This window comes from Wickerhamomyces anomalus, assembly GCF_001661255.1.
Source record: "Wickerhamomyces anomalus NRRL Y-366-8 unplaced genomic scaffold WICANscaffold_1, whole genome shotgun sequence".
NCBI lineage: Eukaryota > Fungi > Ascomycota > Saccharomycetes > Phaffomycetales > Wickerhamomycetaceae > Hansenula > Hansenula anomala.
In genome coordinates this window covers 2,269,802-2,291,630 of record NW_017567110.1, presented here as the reverse complement: position 1 = coordinate 2,291,630, position 21,829 = coordinate 2,269,802, and the positions used below count along the sequence as shown (strand labels likewise).

Below are 21,829 nucleotides of genomic sequence, written 5' to 3'. Positions count from 1 at the left end.
ACCTATAGGTACTTAGCAGGTATTAATCAGTTACAACTTACACCATCAATCAGCACATTGTTTCAAATATTGTTGAACTTTGTTCTATACTTAGACGGATTTTAAAGTATTCAAGAAACACTGCATAAAGTTAATTGCTAACGTCCCCCAATCAGTACAAAGCGAATGATTGCAATCAAATCTCGATCTAGTTTTCTCTGCGTTCTTCCCTAATTTGCAGCTTATATTTTTGTTCAATAGTTTACATTCTACGTTAAATTTGGTATTCTACATCAGATATGTCCAACAATTAATCGAGAGACAACGCCGGTTTTGTATCTTTTGTGATCAGTACTCTCAACTAATGATGGTGTAGCTATCAGATGAGGGTGCTACACACTTGATCATCTCATAAAACCCTATAATATTCTAAATACTGATTGGTTGAGCAAACGGAGACATATTACTGTTCGGAAACTTAATCTTGAATATGAACAATTGATTATATGGAGACCGTTTATAAACGTCCAGAGCTTCTAGAAACTTTTAGACAGGAGAAGGAGGACAAATGTAGTGATGGTGAAGGCTGTCATTTTACTTGACTTGACATCAAATCGTTCGATAGTACATCTTAATCGTACACTAGTGACAAGATTTAGTGCGCGACATCGAGTAACCTACTAGTGGTCATGGCCCACTTATTGGCCACCTTATCCCGATCAACACCTCGCCTAGACATGGTTTATGAAATGGCTGAAGCATTATGATGAAAAGTGCAAACATGAATATCATCTTCAGCTTCAAAATTAACACCTGGCGCTGGGCTTTGAATCTTATGTTTATGCTTACATCTAATCTCTACTTAATCTGTTGCTTCAATATGGTAGGCGGCTAATCCTCAGATTATTCAAAAGGATCAGAGATCATATTGGGACGTCTTACAAGCTTCGATGATCAGTGTAATTAACTCGAAGAAGAAAACCCCATTGCATTACAATATTGTTTTCATTTTAATTCCAAAGCAATTATAATAGGCGCGTTAAGCTAGATGAGTGACGTTTAACATTTGAATGGATCTCCAGTGGCCTTGATAGCGGCTCTTCAAATATTTCGTCGATTGTATCGTATTTGTTAAAATATTTGAATGATTGATGCTTCATGGAGTTCACCGATGCTTCACCTGCAGTAATGAAGTTTCAACGGTCGATTTGAAACTCGTGTGTTTGAATTAGTTTGATACAAATACAAGTACACGTATGTACTTTGCACTAATTTCATACGCTCAGATTTCAGATTCATGAAAGCTAGCTCTGGTTGAACAATTATCTGATTCCAGTTAATGAGGTCAAGCTGACCATATTGCACTGTTCAAAGCTAAAAGTCAAAAATGACAGCTCCGCAACCTTTGTTTAATTGTGGAACACCTGCTCTATATTAAAACCTTAATTTCAATCAGGCAGAATTGATTGATTCTTCATGAGACTGGTTAGAATTAGCTAGTTTAGACGGAGTAATTTTCACTCCAGTCCGTCAATTCAAACTAATTCTGAAACGACTGCGATTCTTGAAAAAAAGGCACCAAATTTTACACCAGCGATCTTTGTATGCAAGATTTGAGAACCATCTACGCTGCTAGGTAAGAGCTCTTCTAATTTACTGAGCAGTAGGGGAAAAACTCACACTTTTTGCTCAAAGTATAAGTTTTCTAACGGATATAAGTGTATCGAGTGTTTGTAAAATTGTGATTTGAACAGAGGGTTCAAGTTTTTCTGGTTTACTCATGGTCAAATCCTGAAATTTTTACGAGCACGCAGCGGGCGCGTTGAAGTCAGGACCAAGTCGTAAAAATTGAACCCGTCCGAACTGGAAAAATTGAGTTAAATACGTCAGCAAGACAGTTTTATTCATACTTTATCGTTTAAAAGCCAATATAGATATTGAAAGCTGGTTTTGATTTGAAGTGTCAAGGTGCTTTTGGTAGTTGTTTAGAAGCTTTTGAGCTCATTTTCTGACAGTCTCTAACTCCTTTTGATCTGTACTTTATAACATGGGATCTATGCACAAGCACACACTAGTTGAACGTGCAACTTGTGAATTACTTTGACATAACTATCGTACAGATTCCCGATTGGGGAAAGTGCATGAACAGTGATTGCCAATTTAAGCGAGCTTTTGCGCTTAAAAAACGAAAAAATTCACGACAAAAAAAAGTGGATGATTTTACAACACTTGATAAAACAATTGAACACAATCTTACAACTCCATTTTATGCGTTCAGAAGTCAGGAACAAACTAATAGTGACGGTGTTGGCAGGCTATTAAATGTTACATTAGCGAGATAACTCAACTTTTTCAGCAAATGATGCAGCTTTCTACTGTTAATTCAACTAGTCGCTTCTGAAGAAGACGTATATGTACAATAATATTAACTGAAGCCAATGGTAATTACAATTGACTACGTCCAAGGTTAACGTTCAATGATATTGCTTTTTTCACGAATTTCCAACATATGAATATTATTGAACTATGCTTTAATATTAATGCTGGTTTAGAACCTGAACCTCCGTTAATTTTGTTTGATAATAGAAACTTATGATCAAGAGATTATATTGAAAAACCAACCAGAGAAGTACAGCATAAATGATCAATTGCATCTACAGTTTTTCATTTGATATTGAAATTGTTGTAATTCCAATCACTAGTGAAATGTGGACTATTATGTTTTTGATGCTAATATCTCTTCTCCAGCAGGCAGGTTGAAAGATGAAGATTTCTGGTATGGACCAAAGGCAAAAAAACACAGTAAAACATGGCCAGTTATACTTCAATCAAATATATTCACTTAAAGGAGTCAAACAATGCTACAGTTAATCAAAGCTTAAATCGGGAAAAAGACTTTAGTTCAGTGTTAATCTATGTCGATGAAGGTGCTCCATTGATCCAATATTTGATAGAAAATATTGACAATTGACAGATGTCTTCTATCAGTTTTAGTATTATTTTTTGAATTATGTATGGTCAAGGAATAGAGGATATTTGAAGCTAATATAGGCTACACGGGTCAAGCGTCGACAAGCTGAGTCAAAATCATGACCTTGAGCTTATCAGCATTATTAAACTAACATGGAGCTTCCGAACGAAACGAAGTATTGCATGAATGAGATTTTGCAAAGTCATTGTCGTAATCGATCTAGAGCTCGTTGTCAATGTTCTCTTCTGATAAAATTCTGTTTTTCTTGTTAGAGAGTACTTCGGGCGATGTGATATCTCTTTACTAGGAGAGCTGTGTATCAATTATAACTTGAAGTAAAAGAGTGCTATCAGGATCAGAACCTTGATAAGATAATATAGCCATACCTGCTCAATTCTTTCCACAGAACAGCCATAGCTAGATAATTCATGAGATTCATGTATCTGATACAGTAGCATAGCTAATTATAAAATCTAAAGAGTTCACTTTGTAACTATGCTAGTTGACATCTACATCTGTAGCCAATTGAACGTGTAACTCTGTATAGATCTGGTTATATCATGCAAACAGCAATCGGTTAGCGATTGGGCGCTCTATTCCATTTTTAGATCGTGTTGAAACTTGAGTCAATTTCCCTATTCAATTCAACACTTCTCCAACGCAGTTTTTGTATAAAAAGAATGAGCTTTTCTTGGGATTTGAGTCTGAGCAAAAGCACTATTGACACATCTGAGACGTTTGAATTATGACCTTCACCACTTGGTTAAACATGACCATAATTAAACCAGTACCATGTTAGTTATAAGAATACAACCATGAATACCTTAATAACTTGTATTCCCTCTATCTAATCGGAAATCGGATGAAATGGTGTCAAGCTTTATTGTGTCCCTGGCCGTAGGAGTCCGCCTGTGCCACGTACCGCCCTTTTCGCTGTGTTTGAATTTGCACCGTTCAGCCTGACGAGAAGAAAATTGTCAAATCATGACCAGAGTAAAGTAAAGTCACGATTTTAAGAGCGCTTTGTACTCTGTTAATGGTGGTGCTGATGACATAACAACTGGTCCAGATGAGATAAGCATTGATGTGAAGGTAAAATATACCCAGTTGGCCGTTACATGACCTTTATGCTTTAAGCTCATCAAGACTCTTGATGAAGCTATATAAGAAAGACAAAAGTATCCCATAATATTCTCTCTGAGTTTTCATCAACAATCAACAATAATCAAAATGTCCACTTTCCAATATCAAGATAAACTAGAGAAACTACCAATCCCTGATTTGAAATCAACTTGTGAAAATTATCTAAATGCCTTAAGACCATTACAAACTGAAGCTGAATTTAAAGAGACGCAGGCTGCTACTCATAAATTTCTCAATGGTATAGGTCCCTATTTAGATCAACAACTTCGAGAATACTCCAAGACAAGACCTTCATATATTGAACAATTTTGGTATGATTCTTATTTGAATTATGACTCTCCAGTTGTTTTGAACTTGAACCCATTCTTCTTATTAGAAGATGATCCAACTCCAATTAACAATACCCAAGTTAAAAGAGCAACTTCATTAACTCAATCTTCATTAGAATTCATTAGAGCTTTGAGAAGAGAGGAACTACCACCTGATATGATTAAGACAACTCCGTTATGTATGGATCAATACCATAAATTGTTTGGTTCTGCAAGAATTCCAACTCAAACTGGTTGTGTTATGCAAAGTGATTCTTCATCTCATCATATTATTGTCTTGTCAAAATCTCAATTGTATTGGTTTGATGTCTTGGATAGAAATAATGATTTGATCTTGAATGATGATGAAATGTCTATTAATTTTGAAAGTATTGTTAGAGATTCAATGAAGACAACTCCAAGTGAATTGGCTAGATCAAGTTTTGGTGTTTTGACAACTGAAAATCGTAAAAATTGGGCAAACTTGAGAAATTCTTTGTTAAATGATCCAATAAATTACAAAATCTTGAAAATTATCGATTCTGCTTTATTTGTTGTTGTTTTAGATGATATTGAATTGGATACACTACCAGATTTATCTAAAAATATGCTTTGTGGTATATCAAAATTGGAAAAAGGTGTTCAAGTTGGTACTTGTACAAATAGATGGTATGATAAATTACAACTAATCATTACCAAAAATGCAAAAGCTGGTGTTAATTTCGAACACACTGGTGTTGATGGTCATACTGTCCTAAGATTTTGCTCAGATATTTATACTGATTCTATTTTAAAATTTGCTAAATCAATCAATCCAAATTCTCCATCAATTTGGAAATCAAAATCTCCATCAATTTTAAATAAATCCTCAATCGATACAAATATTATTACAATCCCAAGAAAATTGGAATGGAATCTAACTTCGGATTTATCATTATCTTTAAGATTTGGTGAAACAAGGTTATCTGATTTAATCTCTCAAAATGAATTTGCTACATTAGAGTTTAAAAATTATGGTTCTGATCTAATCAAAAAGTTGAAATGCTCACCAGATGCATTTGTTCAAATGAGTTTCCAAGCTGCCTATTATGCATTATATGGTAAAGTTGAATGTACTTATGAACCTGCAATGACTAAACAATTCTTACATGGTCGTACTGAAGCTATTAGAACAGTTTCACTTGAATCAAACTTGTTTGTTAGAAGATTTTTTGAAGATGTTCCAGGTAAAGACAAGTTAGAATTCCTAAGAATTGCATCAAAGAAACATTCAGAAACCACTAGACGTTGTTCTCAAGGTTTAGGTCAAGATCGTCATTTATATGCATTGTTTTGTATTTGGAAACGTTATGTTGCTGATCACGATGATTCAAATGCTGATGACACTGATGGTGAAGATGGTGATACTCATTCAGATTCCACTATTGGTAATTCTGAAAGTATGGCTTCATTTGGAGGTAAATTTGATAAAAATGAAATTCCATCAATCTTTGCAGATTCAGGTTGGGATAAATTGAACAATTCAATCATTTCAACTTCAAATTGTGGTAATCCTTCATTAAAAGTTTTCGGATTTGGTCCAGTTGCTTCTAATGGGTTTGGTATCGCTTATATTATCAAAGAAAATTCAATCACAGTTTGTGTTTCTTCAAAGCATCGTCAAACTCAAAGATTTATTGATACTTTAAAGAATTATTATGAAGAAATTGAACATATTTATAAAGAAGAAATCTTGAATGCAGAAAAGCAAAAGGAAAGAGGAAGATTACAACATGCAAGATCAGGAAACTTGAACTATTTATTAGGTGGTTATGGTTACTTTGACTTGGAAGATGATGAAATAAAATCAAGAGGTAACAGTCCAGAAAGATTTGGTTTCAAAAAATCTGGTTTTTCAAGTAGACAATTGAGTGAAAAGTTGAGATTAGCTGAATATTGAGTTGACCTTAATTTCAGTGAATTTGGTGATTTATTTATGATTGTGGTTTTATATAGGGTTTTTAATAATATAAAAAAAGAATAGTAATGATAAACTTTTGATGTAGTTCGGAAAATGGCGCCCCTGTCAGAATTATCAATTAAGATGCCGGACGTTTAATTATCCGCTACGTCCTTTCGGTTGCATATCAAATTCAAACTCCAAAGAATTCTCACAAACTGGTTGAGAATTACATGGTTTTTGCGAAGCTATTGCTTTGAGTTATAATCATGGTTGAAGTATATACTTTTTGGTTAAATTGATTAGTAGCCAGCGTTACTCAGAGACCTCGTCCACCTAGACTGATGTCACGATGGACATTCATTGGAACCTCCAGCTTATGATGATTGCAACCACCAAGTACTAATTTCAAACGCAATATTGAGGTTTAGTGAAAGCAAGATCATATTTACTATTGTTACCAGTTCAAAAGTACCAACTTACTCTCAATGTGCTGAAGAAAAGAGACGCTGTATATGCTGAAATCTCTTAACGACAAGGTAGCTGAAAGATTCATGCAATATTAAAGAACTTCTAGCCTATGGTTGTCCTGCGAGAAGATTATTTGAAGCATACCAGTGCAATTTTGACATGCAGTCACATTACTTATGTTTCTAGATAGCATTGTGTTCAGCCTTCATGCTCTGTAGAGTGGCGTTTGTAGTACTAAAGTTTAAGCATCTTCTTCTGACGTATCACATCCAATAGGTTGGTGAAAGCATTAGACGGTTCAAAGTACATACAAGACACTAATGAATTACTTCAAACTGATGAAGATTATATGAGAGTTTCAAAATATAGTTCTCTAGTGTTTGAATAGTTGAAATATCTATTTTAATTCTGGTTGTTGTATTGAAAGTTTTGGAGATATTGTAGTGGTTAGTTACTAGCGTTCGCGGAAATGTGTGAGAAATAGTACCATGACTTATCGTACTAGCCCAAACAAGACAGGTAGTAGTTACACAGCAATTATTTTGAAATCAAATATTTTGAGATAAATCCAAACCCTGTGGCTCTATATAGCTTAGTAAGTAATTAGAAAATACAGGTATATTTATAAAAAAAAAAGACTTATCATCGCCAAATGCTCAAGCTGTATGCAACTACAATCATCAAGTACAATCAATTATATTCTCATGTCATGTGTATCATAAATTAAATGTCAACGTCTATTATACAGAAACCAAAAACACGAAAAACATAAACCTTTTCTTTCCTTAAAAATTGTTCATTATAATAATAAGGCAATACCAGCAGCTAAAACACCACCAACTAAACCACCTCTGATTAAGTTAGCGTTACCTTCATACGTACTTAAAGCAGCAACTGAACTAGTACGGTTTGAAAGATTTCCGCTGTTGAAAGTTGTGTATAAAGTTGGTGTAGTTGTGACATCTGTTGAAGCAATGGTTGATTTAGTGACAGTTGGAGTTGTGGTTTCATCAACATAGGTGATATCATCTGATGAAGCTGATGATGGAGCAGATGAAGTTGAAGCAACAGTTGTTGAGAAAGTTGAATCTGATGAAACTGGAGCTTTTCCTGAAGTTGAAGCAAGGGATGAACCACTTGAAGCTGGTTTAACAGTGGTGGTAGCGTAAACAATTTCATCACTTTCACTTTCAGTAGCAGTAGTAGTGGCAACAGCAACTGAAGTGTAAGCGGTACAAGCTTCATGAGAACATGAAGTAATAGTTTTCAAAGTAGTGGCATCATGTTCAACAACGGCAGTTGAAGTTTCTTGAGTGTAAGCAGCGTAAGCTAATGATGAGAAGGCAATTGGAGCAATAGTTGAGAATTTCATTGTAAATGAGTGAATAATAGTTGGATATGATCTTTTGTTAAATGAATGTAAAGTAGTTGGACTTTTGAGATGAAGAATAAAAGAAAAGGAAGAACTTTAAAAAAATAATCAGCAGCTTCTACTACCTTTATACCTTTTCAAAAAGTTGATTGAGCTTAGGATCTTGGTGACACGCGAATCGGGAATTTTGTATAACCAAAGTCGTGTTTTGTGTGTGCCATGCCTCATTCTCGAGAAAATTTTCAGTACTGTGTGCGTCAATTGTAGGGATGAAAGTATATGTATTCACTTCTCATATCTTATTGTAAGGAATATGTAGTGTGCTCAGTGGGTTATTTGTGTTTGGTAAATAGTCTATGCATTTTTGTTTTGATTAGACACGGTTTTTTGCACATCAAAATCAAAATATTTTGATTTTTTTGGCGTTTCTACGTGAGTCGCGTCGCGTTTTTTTCGCGTAGCAAGGGGGTGATGATGAGGTCTCGACCGGCAAAAGCATAAAAGATTTGGGCTAGACAAAGGAAAAAGATACAAACCAAGGCTTGAATTGACAATTGGCTATTGAGTTAGCAGATGATAATACTTCAATGGTTTAATTGAGAAAACTATAAGTATATGATTCGTGTTCTACACCTCGGGTTCTCAAACTTCATTCACCGATTCGTTCTTTGATCAATTTGAAAAAAAAACTTCCTCCATTGAAAATCTAAGGTACATGCATCAACGTCTACCACTCCTTCAAACCAAATTGACAGGAAATTCAATTTCAGCGGATGTTTTCTCTTCTTTTCACAAATTGTAAAGTTTTAAAGGTACAGTACATATAGCCTTACGATTTTAGCCCAACCCTTGTACAAAGTTGGAATGTTCACCATCGCGATTGGGTAGAGTGACATACTGCAATTGATCAAAGGAGTGCAGCAATGTTCAACACGGATTTGGAACAGAAATTGGATGAATTGGGGTTAAGTTGGTGTTGAAAGGAGACGTTTGAGTCACAGGCTTGTCTTAATTTGGAATATGTTGTAGTAGTTTTCAGTTTGAATATGTGCAATATTTGTGACTTTAAGAAGGACTGAATTATGTTTCTAATGGTATCTGAAGCTATAACTAGTATCCACAAAAATAGTTCATTCAAGAGATCTCTGAATTTTCATTAGAATATCATTGCGGCTTTCCATAATAAGCCTACACCACCGAAGTTCAATGATCAAACCTTGAATTGTTTCGTTTCTTTCGATCGCCAGTTCATCAAAACTTCAGTTGAAAATCACGTTTCAGTAAAAGTTACACTTGAACATTCCTGGCTTACGATTCATGAAGATTGCTTCAGGTTTGATAAATTTGCCAACGGAGCGCCTATGTCCCTGCTAAATTCTCAAGACAATTTCAGGAACACTTTCAAAGCTGTTGATGTCAATGTTGTCAAGTGAATGTCAACACTTTTCACAATTTACTACAACCTTGCGCTTGTGATATCAAAGCACCAGGAGACAGAAGGACAGAAAAGGCTTTATAAGAACTGTGACACAAGTAAAAGGTTGATAAAATTCTCAAAAAGGGTCTTGATAGTTGCTTCAACAAATCTATTTAGCCGCGATAGTTAGAAGTGTGAACTACCAAGCAGCAGCTACGTTCTTACACTTTGAATCACTTCTGTTACATGTCGCCTATGTGAAAAGCAAGCAGTATAACGTTATTATATTGTGGTTGATTATGGCAAGCAACGATGATTAGCCTATTCATTTTGAAGGACTGGAACTTATTGAGGCATACAAATCTTTGTTCAGCGTTATCAAAATTATTGAGCTTAAATTGCTACGCTGTGTGTGCAATACAATCACAAATTTAGTTTACTGAAAAAGCAGGCACATTATATTAATTAAACAGCATTAAATGGTCATGGTGAAAAAAGGGAATCATAAAAAATGAAAGTTCAAAACAAAGAAAGAAGAAAAAAAAGGGATTAATAATAATGAGCATCTAATTCATGATAATGAACAATATCTTTATATCTAGCACTGTCTCTTATGATTTGGTATAAGCATTTTGAGGATAAGTTGGTTCATTATGTCCAGGTGGAGGACCTTCAGGTCTTTGATATGCTGTATCGTTCACACCTGAATCTCTAGCATTTCCGGTAGTTTGGTAATAGTTTGGTGGTTGGTTATAAGTATTTGAATTTGGTTGATTATTGTAATCATATTGTTGGCCACCTTCTGGTTTGTAATAAGGCTGTTGTTGGTTTTGTTGATTATTACCATTCCATTGATAAGTTGTCCAGCCAGTGTATGGTACAGGAGCCATACCTTGTGATTTTCTTTTGAAATTACGTCTTCTAAAAGAGCAGCATAATAACAGTATAATGATAATAGGAACAACAACAATAAAGACGACCCACCATGGTCTGTATGTTCTACCACGGTTGTAACCGTAGTTTGAATAGTATCTCTTTACCAATTCTGTAACCTCTTGACTAGTTGGTACTGGTGCCATTGTGATAATTAGTTATTGATTGACTTTGGCTAAGCAAATGGAGAAGTTAATGGCAAAGAAGATATTGTTTGACTTTTATATCACCAACAACTGAAACTCATTTCTTGGTACTTTTTTTCGTCTGGAGCAACATAGTGACGAATGAAAATTTCAGGAACCACACACTCTACTTATCAACGTTGTGATGGTAATTTCAGTCATTCATTAGATTGCGCAAGAACATATAATACGCCACTGGACATCATGAATCGAATACCTACTCATCAAAACTGCTCAATCAGTGGTGTAGCATTGCCTATTGGATTTCAATCTCTTGAAGTGTCACGATAAAAGGCTGAGACAGGCTATTATGTGTCCTCTACCGGCGATGAGCTTAGATTACTACGCGCGTAATTAAAAGAAAGTGTGCTTTGCCCTTTTAACGGTGACGGTTTGCAAAGGCTTATCGAGGTGTTGATTGTAACTGTGTTGTACAGGGTTTCAAGTCGTTAGGGTGTTCTAGAAGATTAATCGACTAGCCATTCTAACGTTGTTCAAGGGCTGCTAACCACCGAATTCAGCAATAGACTTCAAAGCTAATCTGACATTTCTCAAGTGGACAGATCACCAATATTGTTATGTTCACAGTTGTGCTGGTGAAGCTTGAGCAGGTGGAGTATGGCTCACTCTTTAATAGCCAGCTGTAATCTCTCTAGCCCATTTTATTTGTGTCACTCTGTTCCAATTGTCTAGTCTCAACGGTTCTGTCCCTGTTTTCTCTGTAGTTGAAGCACAAAACGTCACGTTGATGCCTTTTGAATGTGGTTTGTCTCGTTGATTAACAGTGAGTACATACATTTTTCACTGGTGAAAACACAAAGAGACACTCGCTTTTACACGGTTAAAACTGTCAGAGCTTGGTAAACTAAACCCTGTGCTCATCCAAACGAATATAGAACCAGTTTAAACCAATTAAACCAAGAACAACCTCTATATTTCATCCAATTTTGCCCTATTATGGGTCGCAATTCCACAAAGGATACCCTACCGAGAGCACTTTCGCGAATTTTTCTTCGCAACTCAAAAAAAAAGCAGACATTTTTTCACCATTTGTACCGACAAATCCAAACAGTTAATAATCAGCAAAAGGTGTAAACAATAGTCAGAACGGAAACACTGGCGGCATTCATAGCTGAAGGTTGGTTAATTGACACATAGACTGCCAGAGTATAGCTCAGTATATACCCAAATATTGCTTTACAAGTTCCTGCTTTCATTTTGCTAGAAGTTTCGCCTCAAAATTCAATTTCCCCCTTGGCTAATCAAAACAATCAGACATGTCTTCAGATGAATTTAAACAGTTGAAAGATCAAGTGAAATTACTTGAAAGCCATTTAAAAGTATTTCAAAATCATCTTTACATACTACAAAATGATTTCCAATACAACCAAAAGAATTACCAACTGGAGATTGCAAAACAACAAAATCAAATCACAAACCTGGCTTCATTAGTGTTGGACATTGTTAAAGATAATCGTCATGTTGAAGAAGCTAGAGAGAACCAAGTACTTCAAAAGATCACAAATATTTTAAATATTGATGTAACTAATGAATTTGCAAGCCTTACAGGTGCTGGTGGCACTTCTGGCACAAATCCTTTGAATAGTGATAGTCTGTCTTCAATTGCTGGCCTGACTTTAAATCCATCATCAGGTTCAAATCAAAGTTCAAATGGTTCAACATCAAATCCAAATTCATTTTTGAACCCTCATAACAGAGTGAATAGTAACGATCAAAACTTGTTGACACCTTCATCTAATCAATTGTCCATTCAGCAACAGATTCAACAAAGTCAACAACAACAGCATCATCAACAACAACAGCAGCACCTTATACCTCAACATCAAAGACAAATTCAACCACAACAACAACAGCAACAGCAACAACAACAACAACAGCAGCAACAACAAAACCATCCTCTCCAACAGCAATCATTAGCTGCCTTGCAACAATCTTTTCAACAGCAGCAACAACAACAACGTCAGATGCACCAACAACAACAGCAGCAGCTTCAACAACAACACCATCAGCAACAACAGCAGCACCACCAGCACCATCAACAGCAACAGAAACGCAAGGCTAACAAACAAAGAGAATCAGAACCAGAAACGACAGATGCTGCTGCGTTGTTGGATGATGATGACCCTTTAGATGGTTATACTCAAGAAACTCAACAACAACGAAAACCAATTCAACAACTACGACCATCATTATCAAACCAGGCCCAGATCTCTTCAGCTCGTCATATTCCAATTGCGATAAATCCAAACTCTGAACCACCCATTACTGAATCTCCAAAAAGACGTAAAGTTTATGAAAAAGATTATGCTTTCATTAAAGCACCATCTTCAGTTGAAGAAATTTGGAATGAGTATTCTGTTGGGTTAAACAATCAACCTTCTATAAGACAATTGGAGGAAGAATATAAAACTGGTTGGCGTCGTGATCCTGCAACGTCTAAAAAATTCAATAGAAGAAAGGCAATCTATAGGGCTATTGAGAAAGGTTTAGAAAAAGGTTATTCATTACAGAATTGTATTCAATTGTTGGAAGATTATAGATATATTGATCGTGAAAAGAATTTAAAACAACCAATTGGTTGGTTATGTCATGGTAATTTGCCAGAGGAATTGAAATGAAGTATTACATGTACTATATACGGAATTTGTTTTTATACGCTATGAATTATTGTGCTATATATTTAATGGATGTTTATACTTGTATTATAAAATCAACCATTGTAAACTACAAACCTTATCATTATACATTGTGTTTTTCATTCGTATATAGCTAAAAAACATGAAAACATCGTCTTTAAACCATCAATTACGTGAATATGGATGGTAGTCATTTCTGCTATAACCACCTCTACCTCTACCTCTTCCTCTACCACCTCTTCCACTACCTCTTGGGCCTCTTGGTGTATCCATTGAAGGTCCACGTCTTCTGTATGAATTATACCCACCATTGTTATAACCCCCATTATTATTGTAACCTTGATCAGCACCACCATTACCGTCCTGGTTAAGCTCATCTTTCGCAACTGAAGATTCACCAGCGACTGGTGATTGACCACCTTGTTGTTGTTGAGCTTGGGCTTGGGCTTGTTGGAATTGCTGTTGGAAAATTTGTAGATTTTGTGGTAATCCAGCCATTGGAGCACCTCCAGCTTGTTGCTGTTGTTGTTGAAATTGCATCCAATATTGTTGCATTTGTTGCCAATATTGTGTCATAGCTTCTGGGGTCATACCTCCATACATTTGAGCACCTGGTACAGCAGCAGCAGCCATGTTTGGCATAGCAGCACCGCCTTGTTGATATGAAGTCTGATAACCTTGTTGTTGTAAATAACGTTGCTGTTGTTGTTGAATATGATTTTGTTGTTGTTGAGGACCTCTTGGTTCTGCTCTTTTAACTTCAATTTGACGACCATTGAAATCTAGATATCTACCTTGACAAACTCTATCAACAGCATCTGGTGCATCAAATGTAACAAAACCAAACCCTCTTGAACGTCCAGTATCTTTATCCAACATTAATTGAGCATCGATAATTGTACCAAATTTACCGAAAAATTCTTCAAATTCCTTTGGACGAACTTCTGGTGCAATACCACCAACAAAGATTTTACCAGTTTTATCTTGTTCATCTCTTGGAATTGCTCTTTTTGGATCAATAACTTTACCATCTAAAACATGTTGAGTTTTCAAAACATCATCAACAGATTTTGATGTTGCAAATGTTAAAAATCCAAACCCTCTTGAACGACCAGTTGAAGATTCTCTCATGATTGTATGATCTATAACTTCACCATATTTACTAAAATATTCTTTCAATCTGTCTTCTGTTGTATCCCAATCTAACCCACCAATAAACATTTTACCAGCATCACGACTTAGATCAGCCTTTTGAGCTTCTGAAGAAGCGTTAGAGACATTTGAATCTTGAGTTGTAGGAGGAGGTGGTGGTGGAGCAGCTGAATTACCAGTTGATGATGATTCCTGCTCGTTATTTGCTGAATCTTGTGGTTTAGTCTCATCATCATCATCCTCTTTCTTAACATCGTCGGTAGATTCACCCTCATCTTTTTTAGTTGAATCATTTTCAGGTTCCTCTTCCTTTGTATCTAGATCTTTCTTAGGTTCTTCTTTTTTATCATCTTCTCCATAGATATCATCAAAGAGAGCTTCTTCATCATCAGATAATGACATTTTTGTATTTTTGATGTTTTCTTTTGTTTACTTTTTTAAAAACTTATCTAGCTAAAGCAAACCTAAACTAACTTCTAATTTTGAATAAAGAAATAGTAGATAAATAACTTTTATTTGAAATTGGTATTATTAATTGATTGTTTTATAAAGGATTTTTATTTGTTTTGCCTCTGATCTGGTCTTATAAACAATTAAACACCTAAACTATTAAAACAAAGGTCTTCCCAAACGTTGATAAATCTAATGAATTCAAATTAAAAATGACCTGGTTTACTTCTCTTTAGAACTAATCCAAACACCCTAAATGTATATAGCTATCCACTGATTCAATTGATGAATTCTTTGATCCTGAACACGTTAAAGCAAAAGAAGTTGGAGGAAGAAAATTCACCATAGAAAAAAAAGCTTTCACCACTTTTTTACCCGGTGTGTTCCAGGGCAGGTTGGCATTTCTGGGCTCGCTCCTTCTAGCTTCTGGACATCTGAGCCTAGCGCTAGGCAGACCTCATTTCCAAATGTCCTTCTGGGACACGTCCTGTCTAGACAGAGAGCAGTGCTTGTAACCTAGCCTCTTTTGGCTGTATGTGAATTTTTTTTTGTAGATGCTCATCGATTTCACAACATTGAAGTAGATAAGTTGGATAACCACGATAGAGGCTATTCGGTTAATTGCTCATAGTTGATTATGGCGAAGGAATATTTGGTGTTTTTGGCTCAGCAACATCCTACTTTCAGAGTCCCAGAACTTGAGTCTTTAGGTGATATACATGGTATAAAAGTTGATTTTTCAGGTCATGATGAAAATACACCATTCATGATTATCACTTTAGATAATGATCAAGATGCAAAGAATTTGATTTCAAGAGCCGTGTTGGCTAAAGGAATTTATGAATTATGGGGTATTGGTGATACAGAGGAAGAGTTACATGAAGATGTTAAGAGAAGATCATCTGATAAATTTGAACTGTATAAAGAATGTTCATTTAAATTTGATGTGATTGGGTATATGGGTAAAAGAAACAATTCAGAAAAGATCAAACTGATTGAGAGTTTCAAATATGTTGAATTTGAAGGCCCTATAAGGATGAAGAATCCAGATGAAACATTCACAGTGCTCGAACATTATGTCCCACCAACTGAAAATGATTCTGCAGTTATCCCAACAAAGTTATATTTTGGTAGACAAATTGAACTTAGTGCAAGAGAAAGAGGTATTTTGGATAAATATGATTTGAGAAAAAGAAGATACATTGGTACTACGACTTTTGAGGCTGAATTGGCTTTAGTTTCATGTAATTTAGGACAAGTTGATACAGGTAAGATCATGTATGATCCATTTGTTGGAACTGGCTCTTTTCTAGTCGCAGGTGCAAACTATGGTGCATTAACAGTTGGTTCAGATATTGATGGTAGATTAATCAAAGGAAAGGGAAACAATACAATCAGAGCAAACTTTAAACAGTATAACACATCATCATTATTCATGGATGTTTTAACTATGGATTTCACACATAATGCATTCAGATCAAACATGAAAATAGATACAATAGTGTGTGATCCACCATATGGGGTTAGAGAAGGGTTAAAAGTTCTTGGTGCTAAAAATCCTGATAGATTTGCAGGGAAAGAGGAGGTTGAAATTGATGGTAAAAAGGCATTTTTAAGAAAAGATTATATACCCACAAAGAAACCATATGAATTAGATGCACTACTTTGTGACTTGTTACAGTTTGGAGTCGATAGGCTTCCAATTGGTGGAAGATTATGTTTCTGGATGCCAACAGCTAATGATGAATACGTTCCAACAATTATACCAAAGCATAGAAATCTAGAATTAAAGTACCACCTAGTACAAGAGTTCAACAAATGGTCCAGAAGACTGTTAGTCTACATCAATAGAGGTGACGATTATAATGGTGAAGATAATATGGGTGCAACTTCAATCCCAGAATTTAGAAAAAAAGTAAGTTGCTAATGCTCGTGTTGTTTCAATGACAGTTACTAACTAAAGTTCTAGTACTTTACAACTCCAAGTAGGGAGCAAAAGAATCAAAAATCATAGCATCTTGCATTAAAAATATAGAGCATTAAAAAGTGTATCATTATAATTTTTATGGGGGGTTATATGTAGTTGTTTCCGTGTGACTTAGAACTGAATATAGCTAGAATATTATAGTTGAATCAAGTAACATGATAAAATGCAAATGGTGTGGGGTTTATGATGGGAATAAATATAGGACATGAACTTCGTGACTTCTTTAGGATCCATTTGATCAATAAGAACAACAATTTGTTTGTTGATCATCTCTTGCAGTTGATAAATCAACACTTCTTTTACTTCTGAGTTTATTCTCATCAAAATAACATCGATGCTCAACTAAATCTTTGATCACATTGTCAAACAAACCATAGACAAAGTTTGAATATTTAGCACTAACTTCAAAAACAGCATTGATTTTAAAGTCTGTGTGGTTGGTTTTAACGTACTCTAATAGTTTCCTTATATCTTCTTTATTAACTTGCTTTTCAGCTTGATCCAATTTATTACCAACCAAGTAGAAAATGGTTCTCGATAAATCACAGTTATCATAGCATTCTTTAATCCAATGATATAATCCATCAAAGGAATTTTTATCAGTAACATCATATGTCAATAATACCCCATTTGTTCCTTTATATAGAGAAGGTATCAGGTTTCTATACCTTTCCTGACCAGCAGTATCCCAAAGAACAGTTTTGAAAAACTTGTTATCAACACTCACAAGTTTAACTTTCAAATCAACACCAACGGTAGATTTTGATTCATTCTCATTAAAATAATCATCACAATACCGCACAATCAAGGCGGATTTCCCTACACCAGCATCACCAATCAACAATACTTTGATCATTGAAGACCCGCTGAACTTGGAAGAGTAGTCATTGTTTATATGTTTCACACTGTTGAAGATTTCAGTTGTTGGATCTCTAATTGATCTCTTGGATGAATTGACAAGATGTGAATTGATATTTGAATTTGAATGGAACGTGGCATCAATGGGTATAATGGGACTCCCACTGACATTCCGTATTATGCTTCTCCTTCTACTATTCTCCATTATATTGAATATTATAGGCCTAATTGAGCTTTTCCTTCAGCCTTAACTTTGACAAACCAAATACCAATCAAAAAAAATACGTCAATCAAAAAAAAAAAATTAAAAACCAAAGAACTGAAACACGAATCGAAAAAGCAGCCCAATAAAATGATCTTAATGAGCGTTGTTATTTCTCTATATTGTAGATTTTGGCATGAGATTTAATAGAATGGAGAGTAAAGAGTCGGCTTCGATTTCGTGTCTTGGAGATGTTAAAAGTAAAAGTCTCATTCGGCTTTTTTAGCGAGATCTTTGTTTTCATTTTATCGTCAGATTTTAAACCCTATGACTTTTGGCAGATTTCTTATATGCCTTTGAAACTACAAAATTTGATGAAACAGAACGTATATGTTTATTTGAGTGAGTAAAGCCCTATATGAGTTAGACTCTGGCCCTGGGCATTATACCACATTTGCCTTTCCAGGTGGAAGTGAGCTTGGATCTTGACGAAAAACTCAGACTCTGTGATGGGTTCACGAAATTTGTGTGCCAAAATGATCTTTGTATCTTTGTTGGATTCTCTTTTCAAAACCTTGATTAAAGCATCATAATAAAGTGGATTGTATGTACAGTCTGTGGTAATGATGATATCCCATTGCTTCAAAGCTGGTACATCATCTTCCCAGTCCAATTCACTGAATTTCACTTGTTCCTGTACCTCATTCAGCCCTATATTCATAGTACAGATCTCTTTAGCATCAGGAAGATCTGTAGCCAAAAACTCTGAATCTCTGGACATCTTACTCAAATGAATGGCAACAAGTCCAATACCTGTTCCTAACTCAAGTATCTGTAGATTTGTTCCTTTTGGTGAAGTCTCATTCCTGTATAAAAACTTTTCAAATTGTTGTTTTGACAAGTTATTTACAATTATACCAGCATCCCATAAATGACGTGCAATCTCACCTGAAAGTTCTTCATATAAAACAACATCAGATATAGACCTTATAGCAAACCTTTCAGACTTTACAGGAACTTCATTGGAAATTTTCAATAAACTTGAAGTTGTTGGAAAAATTTGTAAATTGGTGCTTGAGATATCAATGGATTCCACACAATCACCCACTATTTTCTTCCATTCAGGGAACCATTCTTCCCGTAGCTCATCATGTGTGATATCTGAAACATTCATCTCATCAACAGCTTGCTTAGTTGAATCCACCGAAACGTTCAAAGCGATATATTTCCCAGGTTGTAGATACTTAGATGGGATTTCTAGTTTAACATCCATGGCTCGTTTCCCAGCTGTCCACTCAACTGTTGTGATTGCAATAGGTGTATATTTTGTTTCCACATTTTTCATTTCATCACTATCATAAAGTCGTAGTTGACAGGCCAGAGTTGCACGTCCATAAAAGAATTGTTCACCAAGATCATTGGAGATTGTTATGGCTGAGGATATTTCATACGAAGCAGCGACATTTCTTTGATTTTTCTTTGGATTTTTTGGTAATAAAGACCCTTGATTTAAAGTTAATGGTTTTAGGAATTTTATCTGATACATTGCTCAGCAGATATTTAAGCTACATGATGGTGTTTGTTGAATGCTTTTTGTTGTTCTCGACGTTTTTTCCTCGAGCTCATCACCTTGAAAAAGAAAGTTCGGAGGAACCAAAAATCACATTGACCAATATTTCAAGTTTCAACTACATTCATTTCAAATTATATATGCTGTTTTGTTTTTATTGTACTCTCTATATATACAAGTTTCAATCCTCTTTCTCTTAACCTAAATAACATTCATTATATTTCCAACCCTTTAACTTTATTTGATACGGAACTCTTCAATAGATACTTTCTCAATATATTTTTACGCACATTAGATTTCAAGGTTTCTGGGTTATGGCCTAGTTGAGATAAAATGTTATCACTTTTTTCCTTATCATTCAATAAACCCTCTAATCTTGGAACTAAATTACCAATTGAATCCGTTAAAGATTCTAATTCTTCACGTAATGTTTGTACTTCTAATTTCAAAACTTCTTTTTGTGGTGGCCAGCTCTTTATACCATATTTGGCCTTGATTGTAGCAATTTGAAGACGTAGACTCTCAGATAGTTCACTTTCTCTACGAGAAGCACCTTTTTCAACAATGGCTAAATCCTTTATGAATGATGAGTTTTCATTTATATCTTTTGTGGTGTTCTTTCTTCTTTGTAAAAATTCTCTGGTTTTTTCATTCTCTTCTCTAACAACTTGCGCTTTAGCTAATTCATCATATTTAGCAAATTGTTGACCTTGATTCTTTCTAATTTCTGCAATTGAGAAAGCTTTTCTTTTGGAAATTGGACGACATTGTTCAATACGGACTAAATCACCTTCTCTTGAAATTTCACCTTCATCATGAACCAAGAAATCTCTTCTTTTAATAACTTCCTAAAGGAACCCATTTGTTAATACATTTTCAACTTGATCAATGTTGAATTGGAAAAACTCACTTTATTGATGACTCTGTCAAAGGCTTTTCTTTGAACACGGACTTTGACCGTCTTGGACATTTTCCCTTGTGAAACCACAAGCCCTAAGAAGTTTTGACGGGCCATTATTTCTATGTTTATTATGGTTCTTTTCTATGATCTTTTCGATACTGATCTCTTCTTTGATGTTGTTCATAAATTTCGATTTTTTTTTCAAAGTTCCCCATTTGCGGGTAAAGTTCGCGATTTTTAGACCATTGAACTTTCTAAAATAATTTCAACGTATAAACTTGATGAAATTGAACATTGGTGTGCTTAGCATTAACTAAAAGATTTAAAGGTTTCCTAGGTGAATGCTTTCATTTACTACTACAATCATTATAATCAAAATAACCGGTTATTTTTAATTTTCAATCATATAAAATGTGTCACAAATTAAGAATCTCCACAAGGAATTAATTCATAGAGATTTTAAAAACTAGCTATAGAGCTTAGAAACTGAAAGAAATCTTTCAAAGATTATTGTCCTTAAAAGTATCAAACTTATAAGTCACCTAATAAACCACCTAAAGTTTTCAACAAACCACCTAATAATGAAGTGACAACACCAATTAAGTTTAATGATAACAAGTTAGATAAAACACCGTTTAAAGTGGAGACAATATTTTTCAATAAATCTTGAACAGTTTTAACCAATGAATCAACTTCTTTGTTCAAAGTGGCTGATAATCCAGTTTCATCCAAAAGACCATCCAATTCAGAAACGGCTTCATTCAATAATTTGTTGATAGCATCAGTGGCACCTGATAAACCAGTTAATTTACCCAAGGTATCAACAATACCTTCAACTAATTTGACAACAATATCATCAATTTTGTTTAAAGTGTCATGTGGAGCTTTTGATGAAGTTAAAATTTTGGTTAATTGACCAATTTCACCAGTGATGTTTGCAACAGCACCATTAACAATATCAAGATCAGATTCTGCGAATGGAGCAGCGACAGCATTTGCAACTGGAGCTGGAGCTGGAGCTGCAACGGCAACTGGAGCAGCGTAAGCAGAAACAGCTAATAATGAAAAGACAGCGAAGGCAGAAGTGATTGAGAATTTCATTTTTGTTTTGAGATTGGGTATTTAGTTTTTCCTTTTGGTTTGATCAAGTGAATGGAACTCTTGAAGATGATGGGATCAAATGAACTCGAGTTGAAAGAAATTGGGAAATTTGGGTTCCTTTTATAATCAAATTTTGAACAAGGATTGGATTGGTTAATTCGTCATCTGAAATTGAAGTGATTTGATAAAGAGTGTTGTTTATGGTTGCTGAAGCATGCAATATTTGGTATATT

The 21,829-nt window shown here is 34.9% G+C and overlaps 10 protein-coding genes across 10 annotated transcripts; 3 read left to right on the top strand and 7 right to left on the bottom strand.

Moving 5' to 3' along the window:
* Positions 1–4,180: 4,180 nt before the first annotated feature.
* YAT1 (carnitine O-acetyltransferase YAT1) lies at positions 4,181–6,340 on the top strand (the record flags this gene model as incomplete). The annotated part of the gene is made up of 1 exon (XM_019183029.1): positions 4,181–6,340. One exon carries the CDS (start codon positions 4,181–4,183, stop codon positions 6,338–6,340), a length of 2,160 nt encoding a protein of 719 aa, XP_019041788.1.
* Positions 6,341–7,610: 1,270 nt separating this feature from the next.
* WICANDRAFT_76749 (uncharacterized protein) lies at positions 7,611–8,183 on the bottom strand (the record flags this gene model as incomplete). The annotated part of the gene is made up of 1 exon (XM_019184447.1): positions 7,611–8,183. The coding sequence occupies one exon, from the start codon at positions 8,181–8,183 to the stop codon at positions 7,611–7,613; it is 573 nt and encodes a 190-aa protein (XP_019041787.1).
* Positions 8,184–10,211: 2,028 nt separating this feature from the next.
* On the bottom strand, positions 10,212–10,679 carry WICANDRAFT_76748 (resistance to Congo red protein; the record flags this gene model as incomplete). The annotated part of the gene is made up of 1 exon (XM_019184446.1): positions 10,212–10,679. The coding sequence occupies one exon, from the start codon at positions 10,677–10,679 to the stop codon at positions 10,212–10,214; it is 468 nt and encodes a 155-aa protein (XP_019041786.1).
* Positions 10,680–11,995: 1,316 nt separating this feature from the next.
* Positions 11,996–13,357, top strand: MSN1 (Msn1p; the record flags this gene model as incomplete). The annotated part of the gene is made up of 1 exon (XM_019184445.1): positions 11,996–13,357. The coding sequence occupies one exon, from the start codon at positions 11,996–11,998 to the stop codon at positions 13,355–13,357; it is 1,362 nt and encodes a 453-aa protein (XP_019041785.1).
* Positions 13,358–14,191: 834 nt separating this feature from the next.
* Positions 14,192–14,599, bottom strand: HRP1 (Hrp1p; the record flags this gene model as incomplete). The annotated part of the gene is made up of 1 exon (XM_019180952.1): positions 14,192–14,599. A coding segment is annotated over one exon (408 nt), but the record flags the coding sequence as incomplete, so codon positions are not given.
* A 1,015-nt stretch (positions 14,600–15,614) lies between these two features.
* On the top strand, positions 15,615–16,991 carry TRM11 (tRNA (guanine-N2-)-methyltransferase; the record flags this gene model as incomplete). The annotated part of the gene is made up of 2 exons (XM_019183028.1): positions 15,615–16,892; positions 16,947–16,991. 2 exons carry the CDS (start codon positions 15,615–15,617, stop codon positions 16,989–16,991), a joined length of 1,323 nt encoding a protein of 440 aa, XP_019041783.1.
* A 211-nt stretch (positions 16,992–17,202) lies between these two features.
* WICANDRAFT_27328 (Rab family GTPase) lies at positions 17,203–17,820 on the bottom strand (the record flags this gene model as incomplete). The annotated part of the gene is made up of 1 exon (XM_019181358.1): positions 17,203–17,820. The coding sequence occupies one exon, from the start codon at positions 17,818–17,820 to the stop codon at positions 17,203–17,205; it is 618 nt and encodes a 205-aa protein (XP_019041782.1).
* A 598-nt stretch (positions 17,821–18,418) lies between these two features.
* WICANDRAFT_76743 (uncharacterized protein) lies at positions 18,419–19,570 on the bottom strand (the record flags this gene model as incomplete). The annotated part of the gene is made up of 1 exon (XM_019184444.1): positions 18,419–19,570. One exon carries the CDS (start codon positions 19,568–19,570, stop codon positions 18,419–18,421), a length of 1,152 nt encoding a protein of 383 aa, XP_019041781.1.
* Positions 19,571–19,851: 281 nt separating this feature from the next.
* MRPS17 (mitochondrial 37S ribosomal protein uS17m) lies at positions 19,852–20,609 on the bottom strand (the record flags this gene model as incomplete). The annotated part of the gene is made up of 2 exons (XM_019180598.1): positions 19,852–20,442; positions 20,505–20,609. Coding segments are annotated over 2 exons (696 nt in total), but the record flags the coding sequence as incomplete, so codon positions are not given.
* A 417-nt stretch (positions 20,610–21,026) lies between these two features.
* WICANDRAFT_76741 (uncharacterized protein) lies at positions 21,027–21,596 on the bottom strand (the record flags this gene model as incomplete). Its single annotated transcript, XM_019184443.1, has 1 exon — positions 21,027–21,596. The coding sequence occupies one exon, from the start codon at positions 21,594–21,596 to the stop codon at positions 21,027–21,029; it is 570 nt and encodes a 189-aa protein (XP_019041779.1).
* Positions 21,597–21,829: the final 233 nt, after the last annotated feature.